A 27,166-nucleotide genomic window follows, 5' to 3' on the forward strand; every position below is an offset into this window, starting at 1 on the left:
CTTGAAAAGATTGACTTCATGCAATTGATTACGGCTTTACTAGTAGTTGTATGTAGTGTCTTCACCTCAGGGTAGTTAGAGTAATAATCAGTCACGAAAATGTAGGTTTTCCCATTACAATCAAACAAATCTGCGCCAACTTTCTGGTACGGTCTCTCTGGCACTGCGTGAGGACTCAGTGGCTCGACTTGTTGTTTCGGTCTATACGTAAGACATAATTCACATGTAGCTGTAGTCTGTGCTATGTCTTGGTTCATTCTTGGCCAATACATAACTTCACGCGCTCTCCGCTTACATTTTTCTTCTCCTAAGTGGCCTTTATGAATCTTGCACAGCATAGTTTTTCTTAGTCGTGCAGGTATTACAAACCTATTGCCTTTGTAAATAATACCATCGACAACTGTGAGGTCACTGCGGTACATCCAATAATTATGGATAGACAGCGGGCACGCATGTTTTTCTGCTGGCCAACCTTTCAGAATTATATCTTTTAACACTTTCATTGTGTCATCTGTCTCAGTTTCTTTCCTAATCTGTTCTTGTCTTGCAAGAGACACTGGTAGAGCAGCTACGATCAAATTAACATAGGCTTCTATCTCTTCATCCATCAGACTTTTGGAACCTTCACTTTTGTCCACAGCACGAGAAAGTGTATCAGCAATGTATTTGCCGGGACAATACATCAAGTGTACATCATATTTCTGTAGTCTGACAAGCATTCATGAATTCTCATGGGACAGTCATGTAATGATTTAGTCATGATAGCTACCAATGGCTTGTGGTCAGTTTCCACTGTAAATGTTTGACCATACACAAACTGATGAAATCGCTCACATGCATATGTGATCGCTAAAAGTTCTTTTTCTATCTGAGCATACCTTGTTTCAGCACTTGTCAGTGCTCTTGATGCATAGATTACTGGTTGCCATGTATCCTCATGTTCTTGTAACAGCACTGAGCCTTGGCCAAATTGCGAAGCATCTGCTGAAATTCTTATTATTTTCGCAGGATCAAAGAATTTTAGCACTTGTTGTACTGTAATGATCTGTTTCAAGTTTTGCCAACTTTCTTCTTGTTCATGTGACCACATCCACTCGTTATCTTTGTCCAACAACCATCTAAGAGAGGCTGTTCGTTCAGAGAGTTGAGAAATAAACTTTCCTAAGTAAGTAATCATTCCTAGGAATCTTCTGAAGTCGTCTTTGTTGTTAGGACGTTCCATGTTCACTATGGCTGATATTTTCCTTGGGTCTGGTTTTACACCTTGATCCGAGACCACGTCGCCCATAAAGGTAAGTGTATTCATGCCAAATTCACATTTGTCCTTGTTTAGCTTTAGATTCACTTTCTTGACAAGTTCCATTACTTGTCGCAATCTAGAATCATGTTCTTCCTTTGTAGATCCCCAGACAATAATGTCATCCATCATTGTTTCAACACCTGGAATATGTTCAAAAATCATGTGTATCTTTTTGTGATATACTTCTGGAGCAGACAATATCACATATGGTAGTCGAAGAAATCTGTATCTACCTTCTGGTGCATTAAATCTACAAAGCTTTGAGCTGGCCTCATCTAGCTTCGTTTGCCAGAATCCTGAAGATGCGTCCAATTTACTGAACCATTTTGCTCCCGCAAATTGCAACATGATTTCGTCTCTGGTTGGTAGTTTGAAATGTTCTCGTTTAATAGCTTTGTTTAAATCTCTGGGGTCTAGACATATTCTGAGTTGTCCATTTTTCTTTTCAACAATTACTAAGAAGCTTACCCATTCAGTAGACTCATCAACTTTCTGTATCACACCCAAGGCTTCCATGCGATTTAACTCTTGTTTCAGTTTTTCTCTCAGCGCAAACGGCACTTTTCTACAGGGGTGTATCACTGAAGAAACTTGCGTGTCTATATTTATTTTATGCTCTCCAGGCAAACAACCTAGACCTTCAAACAAGTCTCTGTATTCTGTAAACATCTATTTGCAGTCATCTTCTACTTGTGATGTCACCATAAAAACTTTCTTTAGCAAGCTTAGTTTCTCACAGGAACTTAATCCTAGAATCGGTTGCACATTTTTATCCACAATCAGTAGAGATGTTTTAAACTGTTGTCCCTTATATTTCAGTGTCACTAAGCATGTACCTTTCACAGGAATTTCCTCCCCAGTATACCCTGTAACTTTCACTTTGGCTGGATGAATTTTAGGTTTTACTCTAAAAGTCTTATAGTCTTGAAACGATATTAAATTCACCTGCACGCCAGTATCAAGCTTAAAGGGAATGACAATCTCGTTCACAGTTAAAGGGACAATCCATTCTTTCTTATCTGCACTGCAAAGTTCAATGCAATCCACAAAGAATTCCTCTGTTTGTTCAACAGCATGCACATTGGTTGTTTCACTTTTAATTTTACAGCATTTGGCAAAGTGATTAAGTCTACTACATTTCATGCAGGTTTTACCATAAGCCGGGCACATTTTAGGATTGTGAGCATTTCCACATCTACTACACAATTCCTTATTAGACTGTGGCTTAGACTGCTTCATTCTTGAGAATGGAGGTTTGCTTGGCTCTGTTTTCTGCACTACATGGACAGCAGCATCAACTTCCTTGTGTAACTGGCCCTCAGCAAACTGAAAACTATTATAAATGTCCAGCACATCCTCTCCTATCACATGGAAGAAAATGGATGCCTTAGTTTTATCAGCCTCTGTATCATCTCCACATGCAGCAAGATATATATTAAACCTTTGCTTAAATCTTTTCCAGTTTTCAGACAAGTTACCAGACATCAGCATGCCGGTTGGAGGAGCCAGTTTATCCATGGTTACTCACTGTTTGAAGAGAGGAGCACACGGCAGGCTTGCAGACACTGAGTATCACAGCCTTACAGAATTCTGCAGGATTCTTTCACACTCTGAGAGCACTAGCAGTCCAAGTTAAACTTCTTCTGACACCATGTTTTGTTCATATGTTTGTAAATCCAGTTATAAGGACACAGAGACATGTGAGTTCACTGCTGTGCTGTTTTTATTCCATCACCAACTCCAGACACACTGCACACTGGACCACCCACTTGCCAGCATCCCCCTGGTCCCAGGTACCATCACTGAAGATTCAGGCTTACACATATTAGTAAGGGAGTGTCTACAAATATTAAGCATTCTAATACACTAACATCACAGGTACCGCACAGGATAGCTGGAGTTGCTTGGAGGGACAGCTCTCCCTGTCGGCATCTCTGTATAGGATCTGCAGGCAGGAAAAATGTTGCTGAATGCTGCTGGGTCCACTCTGAGGAAAAGCTCCGCCACCTGAACATGGCGCTTCTTCGTGCTGTTTAATTCTTTATACTGGCCTGAGGATTTCTGCTGGCAGTGTAACCGAGGTCCCTGACAGGCTTGCTGACCAATGTAGGGTATAGGTGCTGGCTCAGGGCGCCCCTCACAGTGCCGCACTATGTACCGCTGAGCCTCCGGAGCGCAGTTAATACTGTGCTCCCACCCTGTTGCCGCCATCTTCACACCAGCTCCCCGCTTGCTGAGGGGGGCGGTGACTCACTGGGCACAGGAATCTTCTGGCTCTGTTAGGGGGTGGCGGCATGCTGCGAGAGTGAGCGGTCGCCTGGGGGCGGCTAACGATCATCACCCTCAGGAGCTAATGTCCTGTCAGCGGAGATAGTGGATCAAAACCCCTCAGGGCGGACACTACTCCCCCCCAAGTCCCACGAAGTAGGGAGGCTGTTGCCAGCAGCCTCCCTGTGCCTAACTTAACTCTTAGAAAAATAATAAAATTAAAGAAGCTCTAGGAGCGCCCCTAGCTGTGACCGGCTCTTCCGGGCACATTTTCTTAACTGTGTCTGGTAGGAGGGGCATAGAGGGAGGAGCCAGCCCACACTCTCAAACTCTTAAAGTGCCAGTGGCTCCTAGTGGACCAGTCTATACTTCATGGTACTAATGTGGATCCCAGCATCCTCTAGGACATAAGAGAAATACCGTTATCAACGGTAAGTTCTTACCATAACGTATATATTTTCATGTTACTTAACTCGGGCTGCAGCAGCCAGAGTGCCAGATGCATCATTGTTTGGAAAGTGATAAAATGGAGAGTGAAAAAGTACCAGCCAATCAGCTCCTAACTGCCATTTTTCAAACACAGCCTGTGACATGGCAGTTAGGAGCTGATTGGCTGGCACTTTTTCACTCTCCATTTTCTCACTTTCCAAGTGATGATGCATCTAGCCCAGAGTCTCATACAACTGCTCCCTGCCTAGACTCACTGGCGCTGCAACTCCCTGTACCACCCCCCAACACACTTCTACACAGCAGTAGCTGCTGAGCTGTGAGGCTTGCTGCTAATAGTACTTACTACTCAGTATACACGCATCATTATTACACATCTGAGCTGAGCCAGAGACACTTTGACGCTATGAGATGAGGAGACACGCTGCGGCAATGTATGTATGGGACAAGTACAGAGAGAGTGGGCTAGGTGGGGCTGCTTGACTGACAGATGAGTGGACCATCCCATTCTCTTCCAGCACAGCCAGTGGCGGGCCAGGCCGGGTGCCATCTGCACCCCTGGAAAGTACAATTTTGTTGCTATGAGGGCCGCGGCCCGCAGGCATGCATTGCATGTACATGGCTAACAGCAAGCACAGAGAGGTCCCAGGCATAATTGACCACATCTGACAAGCAGCTTGGGTATACACTTGCAATGCAGTCCCAAGTTCCGCAGTGTAAAGGAGCTAAGAAAGGAGTGCCCGGGAAGACAGGCCTGGAAGCAGTTCTTCAGTTCAGAGGCAGCACAGTAAGCACAGCTGTCTCTCGCAGCACTTCCTGTGTTTACAGTGAAGAACCGCCTCCGGCTGCAGACCCCACCACTCCCGTCACGCTGCGGAAGTTAGAGAATGCAGCTATGGTGGGCTATGCCTGCCTTCCCCTTATCTGTTTTACGTGAGTGCTGCATATAGTAAGAGGGAGGGTCACTACTACTACTGCTACTACTACTACTGTGTGGCTAAATGTGTGAGGGGCATTACTACTAATATGTGGCTTAACATATGAGGGACAATGCTACTGCTGTGTCGCTAAACATGTGAGGAACACTGCTACTACTGTGTGGCTTAACGTTTGAAGGGCACTACTACTGTGTGGCTAAATGTGTGAGGGACACTTCTACTACTGTGTGGCTAAATGTGTAAGGGGCTACTACTACTACTATGTGTCTAAACAAGTGAGGGACACTGTTACTACTGTGTGGCTAAACATGTGATGGACACTACTACTGTGTAGCTAAACATGTGAGGGGAACTACTACTACTGTGTGGCTAAACATGTGATGGACACTACTACTGTGTAGCTAAACATGTGAGGGGAACTTCTACTACTGTGTGGCTAAACATGTGATGGACACTACTACTGTGTAGCTAAACATGTGAGGGGAACTACTACAACTGTGTGGCTAAACGTGTGAGGGACACTACCAATACTGTGTGGCTAAAGGTGTGAGGGGCACTACTACTACTGTGTGGCTAAAGATGTGAGGGGCATTACTACAACTGTGTGGCTAAATGTGTGAGGGACACTACAACTACTGTGTGGTTAAACGTGTGAGGGGCACTACTACTACTATGTGTCTAAACAAGTGAGGGACACTGTTACTACTGTGTGGCTAAACATGTGATGGACACTACTACTGTGTAGCTAAACATGTGAGGGGAACTACTACTACTGTGTGGCTAAACATGTGATGGACACTACTACTGTGTAGCTAAACATGTGAGGGGAACTACTACTGTGTGGCTAAACATGTGATGGACACCACTACTGTGTAGCTAAACATGTGAGGGGAACTACTACTACTGTGTGGCTAAACGTGTGAGGGACACTGCCAATACTGTGTGGCTAAAGGTGTGAGGGGCACTACTACTACTGTGTGGCTAAACATGTGAGGGGCATTACTACTAGAGATGAGCGGGTTCGGTTTCTCTGAATCCGAACCCGCCAGAACTTCATGTTTTTTTTCACGGGTCCGAGCGACTCGGATCTTCCCGCCTTGCTCGGTTAACCCGAGCGCGCCCGAACGTCATCATGACGCTGTCGGATTCTCGCGAGGCTCGGATTCTATCGCGAGACTCGGATTCTATATAAGGAGCCGCGCGTCGCCGCCATTTTCAGTTCACACGTGCATTGAGATTGATAGGGAGAGGACGTGGCTGGCGTCCTCTCCATTTAGATTATAAGAGACTGAGAGAGATTTACTGGAGCTGACTAGGAGGAGTACTGTTACTGTAGAAGTGTAGAGACTGAGTGGAGAGAGTTTACTAGTGAGGACAGTGCAGTTTACTTTATAATCCGTTCTCTGCCTGAAAAAAGCGATACACAGCACACAGTGACTCAGTCACATACCATATCTGTGTGCACTGCTCAGGCTCAGGCCAGTGTGCTGCATCATCTATTATCTATATATAATATTATATATATCTGTCTGACTGCTCAGCTCACACAGCTTATAATTGTGGGGGAGACTGGGGAGCACTACTGCAGTGCCAGTTATAGGTTATAGCAGGAGCCAGGAGTACATAATATATTATATAGTGAGTGACCACCAGACACACAGTGCAGTTTATTTAATATATCCGTTCTCTGCCTGAAAAAAGCGATACACACAGTGACTCAGTCAGTCACATACCATATCTGTGTGCACTGCTCAGGCTCAGGCCAGTGTGCTGCATCATCTATTATCTATATATAATATTATATATATCTGTCTGACTGCTCAGCTCACACAGCTTATAATTGTGGGGGAGACTGGGGAGCACTACTGCAGTGCCAGTTATAGGTTATAGCAGGAGCCAGGAGTACATAATATATTATATAGTGAGTGACCACCAGACACACAGTGCAGTTTATTTAATATATCCGTTCTCTGCCTGAAAAAAGCGATACACACAGTGACTCAGTCAGTCACATACCATATCTGTGTGCACTGCTCAGGCTCAGGCCAGTGTGCTGCATCATCTATTATCTATATATAATATTATATATATCTGTCTGACTGCTCAGCTCACACAGCTTATAATTGTGGGGGAGACTGGGGAGCACTACTGCAGTGCCAGTTATAGGTTATAGCAGGAGCCAGGAGTACATAATATATTATATAGTGAGTGACCACCAGACACACAGTGCAGTTTATTTAATATATCCGTTCTCTGCCTGAAAAAAGCGATACACACAGTGACTCAGTCAGTCACATACCATATCTGTGTGCACTGCTCAGGCTCAGGCCAGTGTGCTGCATCATCTATTATCTATATATAATATTATATATATCTGTCTGACTGCTCAGCTCACACAGCTTATAATTGTGGGGGAGACTGGGGAGCACTACTGCAGTGCCAGTTATAGGTTATAGCAGGAGCCAGGAGTACATATTATATTAAAATTAAACAGTGCACACTTTTGCTGCAGGAGTGCCACTGCCAGTGTGACTGACCAGTGACCTGACCACACTGACCACCAGTATAGTTAGTAGTATACTTATATTGTGATTGCCTGAAAAAGTTAAACACTCGTCGTGTGACTTCACTTGTGTGTTTTTTTTTTTTTTTATTCTATAAAAATAAAACTCATTCTGCTGACAGACAGTGTCCAGCAGGTCCGTCATTATATAATATATAATATATACCTGTCCGGCTGCAGTAGTGATATATATATATTTTTTATATCATTTATCATCCAGTCGCAGCAGACACAGTACGGTAGTTCACGGCTGTGGCTACCTCTGTGTCTCTGCACTCGGCAGGCAGTCCGTCCATAATTGTAATACCACCTAACCGTGGATTTTTTTCATTCTTCTTTATACATACATAGTTACATAGACATCTTCTCTTTATCAACCAGTCTATATTAGCTGCAGACACAGTACAGTACGGTAGTTCACGGCTGTGGCTACCTCTGTGTCTGCACTCGGCAGGCAGTCCGTCCATAATTGTATACCACCTAACCGTGGTTTTTTTTCATTCTTCTTTATACATACATAGTTACATAGACATCTTCTCTTTATCAACCAGTCTATATTAGCTGCAGACACAGTACAGTACGGTAGTTCACGGCTGTGGCTACCTCTGTGTCTGCACTCGGCAGGCAGTCCGTCCATAATTGTATACCACCTAACCGTGGATTTTTTTCAGTCTTCTTTATACATACATAGTTACATAGACATCTTCTCTTTATCAACCAGTCTATATTAGCTGCAGACACAGTACAGTACGGTAGTTCACGGCTGTGGCTACCTCTGTGTCTGCAGTCGGCAGGCAGTCCATAATTGTATACTAGTATCCATCTCCATTGTTTACCTGAGGTGCCTTTTAGTTGTGCCTATTAAAATATGGAGAACAAAAATGTTGAGGTTCCAAAATTAGGGAAAGATCAAGATCCACTTCCACCTCGTGCTGAAGCTGCTGCCACTAGTCATGGCCGAGACGATGAAATGCCAGCAACGTCGTCTGCCAAGGCCGATGCCCAATGTCATAGTACAGAGCATGTCAAATCCAAAACACCAAATATCAGAAAAAAAAGGACTCCAAAACCTAAAATAAAATTGTCGGAGGAGAAGCGTAAACTTGCCAATATGCCATTTACCACACGGAGTGGCAAGGAACGGCTGAGGCCCTGGCCTATGTTCATGGCTAGTGGTTCAGCTTCACATGAGGATGGAAGCACTCAGCCTCTCGCTAGAAAAATGAAAAGACTCAAGCTGGCAAAAGCAGCACAGCAAAGAACTGTGCATTCTTCGAAATCCCAAATCCACAAGGAGAGTCCAATTGTGTCGGTTGCGATGCCTGACCTTCCCAACACTGGACGTGAAGAGCATGCGCCTTCCACCATTTGCACGCCCCCTGCAAGTGCTGGAAGGAGCACCCGCAGTCCAGTTCCTGATAGTCAGATTGAAGATGTCAGTGTTGAAGTACACCAGGATGAGGAGGATATGGGTGTTGCTGGCGCTGGGGAGGAAATTGACCAGGAGGATTCTGATGGTGAGGTGGTTTGTTTAAGTCAGGCACCCGGGGAGACACCTGTTGTCCGTGGGAGGAATATGGCCGTTGACATGCCAGGTGAAAATACCAAAAAAATCAGCTCTTCGGTGTGGAGGTATTTCACCAGAAATGCGGACAACAGGTGTCAAGCCGTGTGTTCCCTTTGTCAAGCTGTAATAAGTAGGGGTAAGGACGTTAACCACCTCGGAACATCCTCCCTTATACGTCACCTGCAGCGCATTCATAATAAGTCAGTGACAAGTTCAAAAACTTTGGGTGACAGCGGAAGCAGTCCACTGACCAGTAAATCCCTTCCTCTTGTAACCAAGCTCACGCAAACCACCCCACCAACTCCCTCAGTGTCAATTTCCTCCTTCCCCAGGAATGCCAATAGTCCTGCAGGCCATGTCACTGGCAATTCTGACGAGTCCTCTCCTGCCTGGGATTCCTCCGATGCATCCTTGCGTGTAACGCCTACTGCTGCTGGCGCTGCTGTTGTTGCCGCTGGGAGTCGATGGTCATCCCAGAGGGGAAGTCGTAAGCCCACTTGTACTACTTCCAGTAAGCAATTGACTGTTCAACAGTCCTTTGCGAGGAAGATGAAATATCACAGCAGTCATCCTACTGCAAAGCGGATAACTGAGGCCTTGGCATCCTGGGTGGTGAGAAACGTGGTTCCGGTATCCATCATTACTGCAGAGCCAACTAGAGACTTGTTGGAGGTACTGTGTCCCCGGTACCAAATACCATCTAGGTTCCATTTCTCTAGGCAGGCGATACCGAAAATGTACACAGACCTCAGAAAAAGACTCACCAGTGTCCTAAAAAATGCAGCTGTACCCAATGTCCACTTAACCACGGACATGTGGACAAGTGGAGCAGGGCAGGGTCAGGACTATATGACTGTGACAGCCCACTGGGTAGATGTATGGACTCCCGCCGCAAGAACAGCAGCGGCGGCACCAGTAGCAGCATCTCGCAAACGCCAACTCTTTCCTAGGCAGGCTACGCTTTGTATCACCGGTTTCCAGAATACGCACACAGCTGAAAACCTCTTACGGCAACTGAGGAAGATCATCGCGGAATGGCTTACCCCAATTGGACTCTCCTGTGGATTTGTGGCATCGGACAACGCCAGCAATATTGTGTGTGCATTAAATATGGGCAAATTCCAGCACGTCCCATGTTTTGCACATACCTTGAATTTGGTGGTGCAGAATTTTTTAAAAAACGACAGGGGCGTGCAAGAGATGCTGTCGGTGGCCAGAAAAATTGCGGGACACTTTCGGCGTACAGGCACCACGTACAGAAGACTGGAGCACCACCAAAAACTACTGAACCTGCCCTGCCATCATCTGAAGCAAGAAGTGGTAACGAGGTGGAATTCAACCCTCTATATGCTTCAGAGGTTGGAGGAGCAGCAAAAGGCCATTCAAGCCTATACAATTGAGCACGATATAGGAGGTGGAATGCACCTGTCTCAAGTGCAGTGGAGAATGATTTCAACGTTGTGCAAGGTTCTGATGCCCTTTGAACTTGCCACACGTGAAGTCAGTTCAGACACTGCCAGCCTGAGTCAGGTCATTCCCCTCATCAGGCTTTTGCAGAAGAAGCTGGAGACATTGAAGGAGGAGCTAACACGGAGCGATTCCGCTAGGCATGTGGGACTTGTGGATGCAGCCCTTAATTCGCTTAACAAGGATTCACGGGTGGTCAATCTGTTGAAATCAGAGCACTACATTTTGGCCACCGTGCTCGATCCTAGATTTAAAGCCTACCTTGGATCTCTCTTTCCGGCAGACACAAGTCTGCTGGGGTTGAAAGACCTGCTGGTGACAAAATTGTCAAGTCAAGCGGAACGCGACCTGTCAACATCTCCTCCTTCACATTCTCCCGCAACTGGGGGTGCGAGGAAAAGGCTCAGAATTCCGAGCCCACCCGCTGGCGGTGATGCAGGGCAGTCTGGAGCGACTGCTGATGCTGACATCTGGTCCGGACTGAAGGACCTGACAACGATTACGGACATGTCGTCTACTGTCACTGCATATGATTCTCTCAACATTGATAGAATGGTGGAGGATTATATGAGTGACCGCATCCAAGTAGGCACGTCACACAGTCCGTACTTATACTGGCAGGAAAAAGAGGCAATTTGGAGGCCCTTGCACAAACTGGCTTTATTCTACCTAAGTTGCCCTCCCACAAGTGTGTACTCCGAAAGAGTGTTTAGTGCCGCCGCTCACCTTGTCAGCAATCGGCGTACGAGGTTACATCCAGAAAATGTGGAGAAGATGATGTTCATTAAAATGAATTATAATCAATTCCTCCGCGGAGACATTGACCAGCAGCAATTGCCTCCACAAAGTACACAGGGAGCTGAGATGGTGGATTCCAGTGGGGACGAATTGATAATCTGTGAGGAGGGGGATGTACACGGTGATATATCGGAGGGTGAAGATGAGGTGGACATCTTGCCTCTGTAGAGCCAGTTTGTGCAAGGAGAGATTAATTGCTTTTTTTTGGGGGGGGGTCCAAACCAACCCGTCATATCAGTCACAGTCGTGTGGCAGACCCTGTCACTGAAATGATGGGTTGGTTAAAGTGTGCATGTCCTGTTTTGTTTATACAACATAAGGGTGGGTGGGAGGGCCCAAGGACAATTCCATCTTGCACCTCTTTTTTCTTTTCTTTTTCTTTGCATCATGTGCTGATTGGGGAGGGTTTTTTGGAAGGGACATCCTGCGTGACACTGCAGTGCCACTCCTAGATGGGCCCGGTGTTTGTGTCGGCCACTAGGGTCGCTAATCTTACTCACACAGTCAGCTACCTCATTGCGCCTCTTTTTTTCTTTGCGTCATGTGCTGTTTGGGGAGGGTTTTTTGGAAGGGACATCCTGCGTGACACTGCAGTGCCACTCCTAGATGGGCCCGGTGTTTGTGTCGGCCACTAGGGTCGCTAATCTTACTCACACAGCTACCTCATTGCGCCTCTTTTTTTCTTTGCGTCATGTGCTGTTTGGGGAGGGTTTTTTGGAAGGGCCATCCTGCGTGACACTGCAGTGCCACTCCTAGATGGGCCCGGTGTTTGTGTCGGCCACTAGGGTCGCTAATCTTACTCACACAGCTACCTCATTGCGCCTCTTTTTTTCTTTGCGTGATGTGCTGTTTGGGGAGGGTTTTTTGGAAGGGACATCCTGCGTGACACTGCAGTGCCACTCCTAGATGGGCCCGGTGTTTGTGTCGGCCACTAGGGTCGCTTATCTTACTCACACAGCGACCTCGGTGCAAATTTTAGGACTAAAAATAATATTGTGAGGTGTGAGGTATTCAGAATAGACTGAAAATGAGTGTAAATTATGGTTTTTGAGGTTAATAATACTTTGGGATCAAAATGACCCCCAAATTCTATGATTTAAGCTGTTTTTTAGTGTTTTTTGAAAAAAACACCCGAATCCAAAACACACCCGAATCCGACAAAAAAAATTCGGTGAGGTTTTGCCAAAACGCGTTCGAACCCAAAACACGGCCGCGGAACCGAACCCAAAACCAAAACACAAAACCCGAAAAATTTCAGGCGCTCATCTCTAATTACTACAACTCTGTGGCTAAATGTGTGAGGGACACTACAACTACTGTGTGGTTAAACGTGTGAGGGGCACTACTACTACTACTGTGTGGCTAAACAAGTGAAGGACACTGCTACTATTGTGTGGCTAAATGTGTGAGGGACGATGCTACTATTGTGTGGTTAAACGTGTGAGGGACACTGCTACTACTAAGTGGCTAAATTTGTGAAGGGCACTACTACTATTGTGTGGCTAAGGTGTAAGGGGCACTACTACTGTTTAGCTAAGCATGTGAGGGGAATTACTACTTCAGTAAGGATTGCAATTGCAAAGCTGCTTGCAATCCTTTGCAATGCAAATGTAGGCCTTCTGCTTGCAGGCCTCTCCAGCTGTGATGGCATTACAAGTCCCAGCACATCCAGTTGACAAGATGTACGGGGACTTGTTGTCCCACCACATCTGGACAGGGACAGTCAGAATTCTATTTTCCCTTAGGTCCCCCTGAATGCTTGCCTCTCCTTGCAGAGCTACTGGTCCATAGCACCATGGGGGTAATTCCAAGTTGATCGCAGCAGGAATTTTGTTAGCAGTTGGGCAAAACCATGTGCACTGCAGGGGAGGCAGATTTAACATGTGCAGAGAGAGTTAGATTTGGGTGGGGTGTGTTCAATCTGCAATCTAATTTGCAGTGTAAAAATAAAGCAGCCAGTATTTACCCTGCACAGAAATAAAATAACCCACCCAAATCTAACTCTTTCTGCACATGTTATATCTGCCTCCACTGCAGTGCACATGGGTGGTCATTCCGAGTTGTTCGCTCGGTAAATTTCTTCGCATCGCAGCGATTTTCCGCTTATTGCGCATGCGCAATGTTCGCACTGCGACTGCGCCAAGTGAATTTGCTATGCAGTTAGGAATTTTACTCACGGCATTACAAGGTTTTTTCTTCGTTCTGGTGATCGTAATGCGATTGACAGGAAGTGGGTGTTTCTGGGCGGAAACTGGCCGTTTTATGGGAGTGTGTGAAAAAACGCTACCGTTTCTGGGAAAAACTCGGGAGTGGCTGGAGAAACGGAGGAGTGTCTGGGCGAACGCTGGGTGTGTTTGTGACGTCAAACCAGGAACGACAAGCACTGAACTGATCGCACTGGCAGAGTAAGTCTCGAGCTACTCAGAAACTGCACAGAGAAGTCTTTTCGCAATATTGCAAATCTTTCGTTCGCAATTTTGATAAGTTAAGATTCACTCCCAGTAGGCGGCGGCTTAGCGTGTGCAAAGCTGCAAAAAGCAGCTTGCGAGCGAACAACTCGGAATGAGGGCCATGGTTTTGCCCAACTGCTAACAAAATTCCTGCTGCGATCAACTCAGAATTAACCCCAATATCCCAGACTGCATAGGACCCACAAGGTGAGATCCCTGGACTGGGATGTCAGCGTTGCCTGCATCAATTATACCGCAGCCTATATTGCTGCGGCCGTCTGTCACATGAGGGAGAACCGCACAGGGCACTGGGAAAGGAGTGGGTGGAGGAAAGGGGAGGAGCACCATTTCTCCCTAAATCTCACTGTGTGACTGTAGTGAATGATCCACTCCACAGGCGCCAAGGACAATGCCGCCGGTGATCGCAGGTCACAAATACATTTCTAAGGGCTGGTCCTGCAACACAGCATTATATAATACCGCCGGCTGAGAGCATCTTAATTGTGGTGCCATCAAATTTGATGTTTCTATGTATGTTTCTATGAATCTGGTTGCTATGGGCGACAGCTCCCCTTTAGTAAACCCACACTTTAGTAAATTTACCTCCTAGTGTCTATGTGCCATATAGCGTGCCGACTGAGATGCTCAAAAAGGAGTAGTGTATCGTATATTTCTTAAAATTTTGCATATTAATATATATGCATAACAGCGAAAAGCCATGCAAAGTATACCAGAGACATCAGGCTGCGTCCTTAACAGGAATTGGTTTTACACACAGACAGAGGGGGTTATTCAGAGTTGGTAGCAAAACCATGTTGCACTGCAGGTGGGGCAGATGTAACATGTGCAGAGAGAGTTAGATTTGGATGGGGAGTGTTCAAACTGAAATCTTAATTGCAGTGTAAACATAAAGCAACCAGTATTTACCCTGCACATAAACAATATAACCCACCCAAATCTAACACTCTCTGCACATGTTACATCTGCCCCACCTGCAGTGCAACATGGTTTTGCCCAATTGTTAACTTTTTTGGTTTGCTAGCAACTCTGAATATCCACCAGAGTCACAAATTAAGCACAACAGAATTTGGCTATTTGCATCAGTGAGCTGTTTGCACAGATGCAGACACACTTTCACGCAGATGTACAAGTATGGCACATCAAATTGATCATACCTCCCAACTGTCCCGATTTTTGCGGGACAGACCCATTTTTTGGGGACCTGCAGGCCGCAGTGGGACAGCTGGACTGAGTTGGGGAGGGGGGGGATTGGGAGGCTGCTGTCACTCAATGCTCTGCTGTAGAGCAGCGGTTAATAGACGTTGTGCGCCAGTGCCAGAATAAGGTCCACATGGGCCTGGAGTTGAAATTTAGGAGCAGAGAAGTGGGATAGTGGAGAAATTGCCCATGGCAACCAATCAGCACTGGAGTAACATCTATAATTTGCATACTATGAAATGATACAGGACTGCTGATTGGTTGATGGGGCAACTGCTCCACTGGCTCACTTCTCCACTCTTATCACTGCTTAGTAAATGTCCCCCATAGATACTTAATGACTGATACCGCTTACGAACACTGCCTCATACACCACTTACTGACAGACACTACCGACACACACAACACAGACAAACTTACTGACAGTCACCACTTACTAATAGACATCACTTACTGACACAGACACCACTTATTGACACACACACATACAACAAAGACACCACTTACTGTCAGACACTAGTATATTTACTGACACATACACACACAACGCAAAACATACTGACAAAGACACCATTTAGTGACAGACTCTACTTACTGACACACACATGCACAAAACAAAACTTACTGACACAGACACCACTTAGTGACAGACACTAATTACTGACACACAACACAAAACAAAATTTACTGACACAGATACTACGCAAAATATACTGACACAGACACCACTTACTGACAGACACTTCTTACTGCCACACACACAACACAAAACGTACTGATACAAAAATCACTTACTGACAGACACACACACACAATGCAAAACTTACTGACAGATACCACTTACTGACAGACATTACTTACTGACACACACACAACGCAAAACATACTGACACAGGCACCACGCAAAATACACTGACACAGACACTACTTGCTGACACACAACACAAAACTTACTGATACATACACTACTTACTGACACACACACAACACTTGCTGACACAGACACCACTTACTAACAGACAGTAGTTACTGCAACTCACATGGTTTTGCATGCTCCCTCAGCTCTGACATCAGTGGACTTAGCTCTCCTAAAAGACAGCATCCTGCCCAGACCCTTCCCTTCTTTCATGAGGCATTTGATTGTTGGGAAGCTGCAGCGGAAATGGTAGGCATAAGCATTTATTTTGGATGGGCAAGAGGGAGGGGCCTCGGGCTACATGGGGACGGGCCCTCAGGCTGCATGGGGCGGAGCCTCCGATACAGGAAAGGCAATTTAATTCCATGGTGGGGTGGTCAGGACACATGCTAACCAGTTTGGGGTGGGAGTGAATGGGCAGCCGGAGGTGAGTGAGCTGCTGTGTATAATGACAGGAAATATCTTTTTTTCCTGTCATCACTGGCTGCCTGCACTGTAGGGATCTCTGTGGGTCTATTTTCAATGGGGGGCTTGGAGCTGCAGCTCCATCCACCCCATTGTTAATCCAGGACTGCTGTGCGCATGCATACACAGCATCTATTCACGGAGACAGAGGGACTGGGGGCATGCCAGCAGCTATCTGAGCACTTGCCATGCCCACATAGTTACGGAAAATGGATTGCAGCATTATCGTGAAACCACACCCCTTTTCTCAAAAGCCACGCCCTTTCTCTAAGGCCACACCCCCTTACCCAGTGGGCATGGCATCACCGCGCAGGAGTCCCACTTGAAGCGTCAGCAAAGTTTGGAGGTATGAATTGATCATTGTAAGGTAGCAATGCCGTTTACTGCTTCTAGTAGTTTTATTTCTGCGTTTAGCTATAGGAAGCACTTTTTGAGCGAAATGCTGCTTTGTGCAGCCAAGTTGCCCAGGACCTCAAGAGGGGATGTTTGGCGTTACTTGCACAACAGTGTATGGAGACACATCTTTACTATATTAAATAAAGTAATAGCAGTTTACTATCATACTAAATGTAATAAAATAGATATGCAATTTAAACATTTGGATGTGATGGATTTCTAATTCGAAACTAAATCTAATAATTTGTATGTTTACAACATTTTTTCTCATGCAAGGTCTTCAAGATAACCCTTGGTTTTGTGATTGCCGCATATCAAAGTTGATTGAACTTTCAAAGATAGTGGATCCTCATGTGATATTCCTGGATTCTCTGGTGGATTGCAGTGGCCCAGAGTATCTGGCTGGCATTTTATTCCTAAAAGCTGAACTAGAGCAATGTCTCAAACCCTCTGTGATGACATCAGCCACCAAAATTACATCGCCATTGGGTAGCAATGTCCTACTGCGATGTGATGCTACCGGCTATCCCACTCCACAGTTATTATGGAGCAGGATTAACAACACAGCTGCTAATTATACAGGTAAAATTCTATATATACAGTATTTTACATAGTCACTAAGGAAACAAAATAAACTTGCTTAATATATAAAGTCAAATAAAGCATAAAGAGGATCCTGGTTTATCCAGGATGATGTTGACTAACTGTACACAATTCTATTATAACAACTCTTCCTAGCATGGTGGCACACTGGATAGCACTGGCCATGGATTCAGTTCAAACAAGGGTATTATCTGTGTCTTCTGGTTTCCTCCATCAATTCAAAGACACTAGGAGATTAATCAGTTTCTATCTATGGGCCTAAATTTGGATTTGTACATAAACCCGAAATCTTACGTACAAATCAGTTGTTTAGGGGTCTACATGTTTGCAGAAACTATTCTGCGCAGAATCGATCCTGCATGATTGCTCACAGTCCCATTAATATGCTGTGGAGTTTGGGGTGGAGCTGCAACCGGGTCTGTTTTACAGCACGGGAATATGTCACCCACATTTTCTAGGCATGATGAGCCCAGGATATTAGCATCGGACATAGACTTCCTGGCCCAGGCTGACCGGTTCTGGCTGTCAATCCGAGTAAGCTTCAAATTGCGAAGACTGGTCGAGTGCTTTGACCATCGCAATGGTGATCCGATGGTGCGTCTTTGGATGCAGCACTCAGATTGCCTATTTCCTACAGGCGCCTCCTGATGCATTTGCATTTTATTTGTATGGTATTGCACAGCTGCAGGACTGCGGCTGTGCAGTACTGCACAAATCAGAATCAGGCCCTATATCTGGTAAACAGGCATCACTCAGAGCACTGAATAAATACACGCAGACCCCAATGGTTGATCCAACGTTTAAAGACTTTTTATAGTCCTTTCCTCAGGGATACAATGAAAGGACTGAGGGGCCTATTTATCACCATCCGCATCCTTGGATGCAGATGTCATGTGATAAAATCACCCAAACTCACGCTGCGAGCAGTGATGTATCAATTATTTTGCGAGCAAGCTCTGTCCCTGCGATGACACGCCACAACATCTTCAGGGTATTTTTCGTAAAAATTACCCAATGTCCTGCTGCGCATGCACCGAGCAAGCTCTGTCCCAGCGATGACACGCCACAACATCTTCAGGGTATTTTTCGTAAAAATTACCCAATGTCCTGCTGCGCATGCACCGAGCAAGCTCTGTCCCTGCGATGACACGCCACAACATCATCAGGGTATTTTTCGTAAAAATTACCCGATGTCCTGCTGCGCATGCGCCGCCCCCGTCGCTACCGTTGCCGCCCGGTCGGAACCCCCCACCCAGCAGGTCAATATACTTACCAGTCCATGAAGCCGGTCCGCGCTGCTCCTGCTGGGCTGCCGCATCCCGTGTGCTGCGGTGACCCCCGGTGTTGTAAAGTGTGCTGCCGCTTTGCAGCGTCACTTTACTGCACCGGGGTCACAGCGCAGCACATGGGGGACCTGGCGCCCGGCAGCGTTCACAGGAGCAGCGTACACCGGCTCCCTGGACAGGTGAGTATGGTTTTTTTTTTTTTTTTACTTTTTTCCCCCAAAATACTTTGATCAGCTGATCACTGGAGCCGGGTCCCGCTCAGCTTTCTCTACCAGGGGCAGAGAAAGCTGGGCAAAGGGTGCAGATCGCAGTGCTGTCCTGTGATCTCACCAGCCTGAGCTGGCAAGATTATCACAGGGCACACTGCTATATTTTTTCACTTTTTTTTAAAACTAAATTTGGCCACATCACATTTCCCATTATAAGTATGGGGAATGCGATGTCACTTATAAAAAAAAAAAATGACAATTAAAGGGACTGGAGCAGTTTTTCATGAAAACTGCTCCAAGTGCCCTTTAATACATTCAAGTGATAGTAAAATAATGTGAAAAAGGTGTGAAAACCACCCTTTTTCACATTATTTTAGTAGAAATAATGTTAATAAATGGGCCTCTAAAAGAGTCCTGAAACATCAAACCAACCACTGTGGTCTACGTTACATGCTATCTGGGTTCATAAACCCTAGTATACATATATATAATGGAAGCTTCATTGTAATTTGATTTATTGAGGTCTTCTTGAGGAGACAATCACATCTCAGATATACCTACTACTTAATAAGGGAAGCAAATATTCTACCATTTTGGCATCGAGCACCACTGTTGCATGAGACTTTATTGCTCATACATTTTCTCTCTTGCCCAATTAATACGACAGCCTCAGCCCACTTAATAAAATACATTTGCCAAGAGTTTAGATTTCAATATCCTGCTATGTTTTTATTAATATTTACAGTATATAAACATAAAGAAGAAATAAAATAAAAAACACAGGGATAAACATTAGTATATAGGGTTTTAGCATTTTAATAATAATAATAATAATAATAATAATAATATACTTTATTTGTCATTAACAAAACAGCAATGAGATGTCAATGAAATTTCGATATGAACAATCTGTGCAGTGGGACAAACAATAAACATATTTAATTGAAAAGAAATTAGCACTAATTCTTATATTCGTTTAACAACTGGACAGCTGTTGGAAAAAAACTATTTGACATGCGCTTTGTGTGTGCACGTACACACCTAAAACATTTTAGGAATGGCAATCTTTCAAAGACCAAATAATTTGGATGACTTGCCACCATTAAGAGTATTTGTAAAAAAATCAGTGGTGTCCAATATTTAATTGGCTGGGACAATTGCGTATGCCAGGGGTTCTCAAATCGTACCTCTGAAGTTATGTATTTATAAATATGTAAACATTCAGTCCACATAGCCCCCTCCACAGATGCCTCTCTGTCCCCTCAACAGGCTAGAAATCTACACCCCGAAACCTACCCACTTCCCTTGCTGGTCTTTATAGCTCCTGGAAAGGGAAAATAACAACAATGTCATACTTTACCAAGTAAAACTTATCTTATGGAAAATGCATTTTGGCCCAGGACAGTTCAGGTACCTGATTATGTAATATTTAATGAGAGGTTCAGGAACTGAGTTCCTGCTGGATCCTGTTGAAAAATAGCACTGCATATACCAAAAAGCCACATGTCCATAGGAGGAGGACAGTACCAGGAGACCAAGAAATAAAAAATATCTGTAGATGCTGCAAAGGGCATGCTTCCCATACCTCTTCACATGTTCATCAGACACTCACACATGCCCCTTACATGTCCATTAGACATCCCCCACATGCCGCCAGACATCCTCATATGCAACTTTCATGCTTGTGATCCACAGTGTGGCCGCCCAAGGTACAGTACAGATTAAGAAACCAATATGTTAGTTAAATAATTTTACTTCTTGATGTGACTTGATTGCATTTCTTTATTTCACAGTTATTCAGGAGTCTCCAACAGATGGCGTGAGATGGTCAATTCTAAGTATGAATGGTATTTCCTACAAAGATGCAGGAGAATACCGATGCAAGGCCAAAAATTTGGCAGGCATATCAGAAGCATCAATAACTGTCATAGTAGTTGGTGTTGTCACTACAACAGGATCCACGCAACGTTTTGGGAGGAGACCAGGAACAGACCAGATAACCAATATGCAAATAGAAACAAAGGAAGAAGTGATCCAATCAAGCACAGTCTCATATCCACTTCCAACAGTAACATCACCATCCACAGAAACAACAGCAGAACCCACCATAGTTCCAACTAGTGCTACATCTACCACAGTGAGGGTCCAAGAGAAGAAACCACAGAAAACCACCAAGGTGCAATCACAGGCAGCAGGCAAGAAAACACAGCTTTCTTCAGTAGGTAACAATAAGGAAGGAGATGCACTTAAAAATGTGGCAGCTGATACAGAAACAAACTCTGTCGTACGTAATCTAAAAGTCATCAGTGAAACAGAGGATCGGGTCACGCTAACATGGAAAACATTAAATATCACAAATAGCTCATCTTTGACTGTACTTTATTCAAAATATGGCGAGGAAGAGATGCTGAGGTTGAGCACAGATCCAAGTAAAAATAAAGTTACAATTGATGGCTTACAGCCCAGCACAAAATACATGGCTTGCGTTTGCCCCAAGTCAGCTCGGCCAAAGAAAGATCAATGTATTGTGTTTTCCACAGACGCTCTGCTAAAAAATGAGCAGAGCAGCTCCCAGGTGACTCTCTTAGTAGTCGCCAGCAGTGTTGCTTGTGTGGTCATTTTGCCCATCATCTTTTTCTTGATTTATAAAGTTATGAAGCTGCAACGTAAGCCCCAGTCTCCTGGTGAAGAAGACCTTTTAAAAGAGACTTACATAAAATTTGAGACGCTGTCCCTTAGAGCACGACCCATAAATGCCGGAGGTGAACTATGGACACGCAGAGACACAACAGAATCAGAAAGACTTCTTTTGTGCTCAAGGTCAAGTATGGACTCACAGGGAACTTGTAAAAGTGAAGGATCCAGGCCCGAATACTACTGCTAATATTTGTATTGCATTCTATATAGCTTTGTTCTATATTGTTTTATTTATTTTTATTCTGGTTTTCAATAAATTACATTTTAAATATGTTTAGATTTATTGAAGAAGGCATTGCACTAATTCTCTGTTGACTGACAGTAAACGTATGATCATTGGCTTCTCTTGAACCTGATCCTGTGCATGCTGTAATTTACCAGTGGAATCCACTTACCTGTTTCTGAAACTGCCTGGGAGCTATACTCTGCTACATACTACCTGCGGCTCCTACATATTCAGTCGGCATGATCCACTGGCATTGCAGTCATTTGCTACACTTTCATCCACACCATGCCGCTGTCATATATTCTAAATCCATTTATATGAGCTGTATATTTATAAATTGTGGCACCTTGTATGCAACTGGCACCTTATACACAGCATATTGTTTAAATGGACTTGTTTTACATGAACTTTTATGAATTTATGGAATTTTATTTTAACTCTATGTTTACATTGTGCTAGAATAAACCTTTATTTTTTATATCTATAAGTCAGACTGCCTTCACATCTTAATCAAAGTTGTAGCCAGATGTGTTTAAGATATCGTGTGAGGGGAGAAATATATAACAAGTATATAATAGACAGGCGCAGAAATGGGTGGTTCCTCCTAGCTGCTGTGAGTTGGAGATGGTCGGTCTCCGTAAAAAGTGTACAAAAGGATAAGATTACAGCGCTAACACAACCGATACTGAATATGCAAATTTATTAATTTAAATAAACTGGTAATCTAAAATTACATATAAAATCAAATAATAATAATTGCTCATAGACCAATTAATGGATGTAAACTGCATGCATCAATAAATGACCTTATTAAAACAGTCTATAGTCCATAGACGTGATGACTGATATTATGCCAGGTTCAATAGTCTGAACTGACTTCACGTGTGGCAAGTTCAAAGGGTTGCAGAATCTTGCACAACGTTGAAATCATTCTCCACTGCGCTTGAGTCAGGTGCATTCCCCCTCCTTTGACTATATCGTAGGTAGCTGTATAGGCTTGAATGGCCTTTTTCTGCTCCTCCATCCTCTGAAGCATATAGAGGGTTGAATTCCACCTCGTTACCACCTCTTGCTTCAGATGATGGCCGGGCAGGTTCAGGAGTGTTTGCTGGTGCTCCAGTCTTCGGCACGCGGTGGCTGAATGCCGAAATTGGCCCGCAATTCTTCGGGCCACCGACAGCATCTCTTGCACGCCCCTGTCGTTTTTAAAATAATTCTGCACCACCAAATTCAATGTATGTGCAAAACATAGGACGTGCTGGAATTTGCCCACATGTAATTCACGCACAATATTGGTGGCGTTGTCCGATTGTCCGATGTCACAAATCCCCAGGAGAGTCCAATTTTTTAGGACACTGGTGACTCTTTTTCTGAGGTTTATGTACATTCTCGGTATCGCCTGCCTAGAGAAGTGGAACCTAGATGGTATTTGGTACCGGGGACACACTAACTCAATAAATTCTCTAATTCCCTGTGAATTAACGGTGGATACCGGACACACGTTTCACACCACCCAGGCTGCCAAGGCCTGAGTTATCTGCTTTGCAGCAGGATGACTGCTGTGATATTTCATCTTCCTCGCAAAGGACTGTTGGACAGTCAATTGCTTACTGGAAGTAGTACAAGTGGTCTTCCGATTTCCCCTCTGGGATGACGATCGACTCCCAGCAGCAACAACAGCAGCGCCAGCAGCAGTAGGCGTTACACGCAAGGATGCATCGGAGGAATCCCAGGCAGGAGAGGACTCGTCAGACTTGACAGTGACATGGCCTGCAGGACTATTGGCTTTCCTGTCTAAGGAGGAAATTGACACTGAGGGAGTTGGTGGTGTGGTTTGCAGGAGCTTGGTTACAAGAGGAAGGGATTTAGTTGGCAGTGGACTGCTTCCACTGTCACCCAAAGTTTTTGAACTTGTCAATGACTTCTGATGAATGCGCTCCAGGTGACGTATAAGGGAGGATGTTCCTAGGTGGTTAACGTCCTTACCCCTACTTATTACAGCTTGACAATGGCAACACGCGGCTTGACAAATGTTATCCGCATTTCTGTTAAAATAATTCCACACCGACGAGGTGATTTTTTTTGTAATTTGACCAGGCATGTCAATGGCCATCAGAGCCGTCCATAGGCATAGGCAAACTAGGCAATTGCCTAGGGCATTTGATATGCCTAGGGGCATCAGCAGCTTCTGCTAATTAAAATGATATGCGGCATGCCTATATTCTGTATGTAACATTTCATATGCAGATACAGCCACAGTCTCACACAGTATATAGGCATGCTGCATATCATTTTAATCAGCAGAAGCTGCTTGTGCATCCTAGCTACATAGCAATGCAAATAAGATGCATTTTCATAAAAAAAGGTGACCGACATTAGCATTGAGGCAAGATTTATGAGGACACATCTGTATCCAAGCAGAGGCAGAGGTCACAGTGTTAGTGGCAGTGTGAGTGCTGTGTGCATGTGAGTGGGTTGGTTGTGCAGTAGTGTTCGGAATATGTGTAAGGAGCATTATGTGTGTCATGTCAAAATGCATTAATAATGTGCAACATATCTGTAAAGGGGCACTATGTGTGTCATTATGTGTATAAGGGCATTAATAATGTGCAGCATATGTGTAACAGGGTACTACTGTATGTGTGTCATTATGTGTATAGGGGCACTAATAATGTGCAGCAAATGTGTAGGGGGCACTATGTGTGTCATTATGTGTATAAGGGCATTAATAATGTGCGGCATATGTCTAAAAGGGCATTAATAAAGGTTGTCATAATGTGTAAGGCGCATTATGTTTATAAGGACATTAATGTGTCTCATATGTGTAAGGGGCATTACTGTGTGGAATTGTGTATAAATGCATTACTAATGTGTGACATTATGTGTATAAGGTGCTCTACTATGTGGCGTTGCGTATAGAAAGGGCACTACTATGTCATCTAATGTGAATAAAGAGCAATAGGGTGTGGTGTAATGTGAATAAGGAGCAATTCAGTGTGATGTAATGTGAATAAGGGGCTCTACTGTGAGGAGTAACGTTTATAAGGTAAAGTGATACTACTGTGGGATGTAATATGAATTATGGACACTATCGCATGATCAAATGTGAATAAAGTTGCAGTACTGTGTGGCGTAATTGGAATTGGGGTTACTATTGTGTGGCCATGCCCCTTGCCAGCAAAAACACACCCCTTTTTGGGCTGTGCGCCAAATGTGCGAACTGTTCCTATTTAAAATATAGGGGGTACAAACACCAAAATAGGGACTGCTATGGGTGAGGGGTGATGGTGCTGGGAAAGAGGTGCAAGGTCAGAGGCGGACCCAGCGGTGGTGCTAGGGGGCACCAGCCAAAATCTTGCCTAGGGCATCATCTTGGTTAGGGCCGGCTCTGATGGCCATATTCGTCCCATGGACAACAGGTGTCTCCCCGGGTGCCTGATTTAAACAAACCACCTCACCATCAGAATCCTCCTTGTCAATTTCCTCCTCAGCGCTAGCAACACCCATATCCTCATCCTGGCGTTCTTCAACAGTGACATCTTCAATTTGACTATCAGGAACTGGACTGCGGGTGCTCCTTCCAGCACTTGCAGGGGGCGTGCAAGTGGTGGAAGGCGTCACCTCTTCCCGTCCAGTGTTGGGAAGGTCAGGCATCGCAACCGACACAATTGGACTCTCCTTGGGGATTTGTGATTTAGAAGAACGCACAGTTCTTTGCTGTGCTTTTGCCAGCTTAAGTATTTACATTTTTCTAGCGAGAGGATGAGTGCTTCCATCCTCATGTGAATCTGATCCACTAGCCATGAACATAGGCCAGGGCCTCAGCCGTTCCTTGCCACTCTGTGTCGTAAATGGCACATTGGCAAGTTTACGCTTCTCATCAGACGCTTTTAATTTTGATTTTTGGGTCATTTTACTGAACTTTTGTTTTTTGGATTTTACATGCTCTCTACTATGACATTGGGCATCAGCCTTGGCAGACGACGTTGATGGCATTTCATCGTCTCGGCCATGACTAGTGGCAGCAGCTTCAGCATGAGGTGGAAGTGGATCTTGATCTTTCCCTATTTTACCCTCCACATTTTTGTTCTCCATTTTTTAATGTGTGGAATTATATGCCAGTAATATATCAATAGTAATGGCCTACTGTACCGTACTGCTATATATATACTGGTGGTCAGCAAAATTCTGCACTGTCCTCCTACTATATATACTGCGCACAACTAAAATGCAGCACAGGTATGGATGGATAGTATACTTGACGACACAGAGGTAGGTAGAGCAGTGGACTACTGTACCGTACTGCTATATATACACTGGTGGTCAGCAAAATTCTGCACTGTCCTCCTACTATATATACTGCGCACAACTAAAATGCAGCACAGGTATGGATGGATAGTATACTTGATGACACAGAGGTAGGTAGAGAAGTGGACTACTGTACCGTACTGCTATATATATACTGGTGGTCAGCAAAATTCTGCACTGTCCTCCTACTATATATACTGCGCTCAACAAAAATGCAGCACAGGTATGGATGGATAGTATACTTGACGACACAGAGGTAGGTAGAGCAGTGGACTACTGTACTGTACTGCTATATATATACTGGTGGTCAGCAAAATTCGGCACTGTCCTCCTTCTATATATACTGCGCACAACTAAAATGCAGCACAGGTATGGATGGATAGTATACTTGACGACACAGAGGTAGAGCAGTGGACTACTGTACCGTACTGCTATATATATACTGGTGGTCAGCAAAATTCTGCACTGTCCTCCTACTATATATACTGCGCACAACTAAAATGCAGCACAGGTATGGATGGATAGTATACTTGACGACACAGAGGTAGGTAGAGCAGTGGACTACTGTACCGTACTGCTATATATATACTGGTGGTCAGCAAAATTCTGCACTGTCCTCCTACTATATATACTGCGCACAACTAAAATGCAGCACAGGTATGGATGGATAGTATACTTGACGACACAGAGGTAGGTAGAGCAGTGGACTACTGTACCGTACTGCTATATATATACTGGTGGTCAGCAAAATTCTGCACTGTCCTCCTACTATATATACTGTGCACAACTAAAATGCAGCACAGGTATGGATGGATAGTATACTTGACGACACAGAGGTAGGTAGAGCAGTGGACTACTGTACCATACTGCTATATTATACTGGTGGTCAGCAAAATTCTGCACTGTCCTCCTACTATATACTACAATGCAGCACAGATATGGAGCATTTTTCAGGCAGAGAACGTAGATATTTTCAGCACACTGAGCACAGATATTTGCAAGCACACTGAGCACAGATATTTGCAGCACACTGAGCACAGATAT

General features: G+C 44.6%; 1 protein-coding gene across 1 annotated transcript in view; it reads left to right on the plus strand.

The window, feature by feature from the left end:
- The window catches only part of LRIT3 (leucine rich repeat, Ig-like and transmembrane domains 3), a 136,121-nt gene extending 114,264 nt beyond the window's left edge, over nucleotides 1–21,857 (plus strand). Inside the window, exons 3-4 of the mRNA XM_063918822.1 lie at nucleotides 17,070–17,375; nucleotides 20,685–21,857. Of these exons, the coding sequence (XP_063774892.1) occupies nucleotides 17,070–17,375; nucleotides 20,685–21,775 (1,397 nt within the window). The 3' untranslated portion in view covers nucleotides 21,776–21,857. The remainder of the gene's footprint in view (nucleotides 1–17,069; nucleotides 17,376–20,684) is intronic.
- Nucleotides 21,858–27,166: the final 5,309 nt, after the last annotated feature.

Source organism: Pseudophryne corroboree, chromosome 1 (assembly GCF_028390025.1).
Source record: "Pseudophryne corroboree isolate aPseCor3 chromosome 1, aPseCor3.hap2, whole genome shotgun sequence".
Classification (NCBI taxonomy): domain Eukaryota; kingdom Metazoa; phylum Chordata; class Amphibia; order Anura; family Myobatrachidae; genus Pseudophryne; species Pseudophryne corroboree.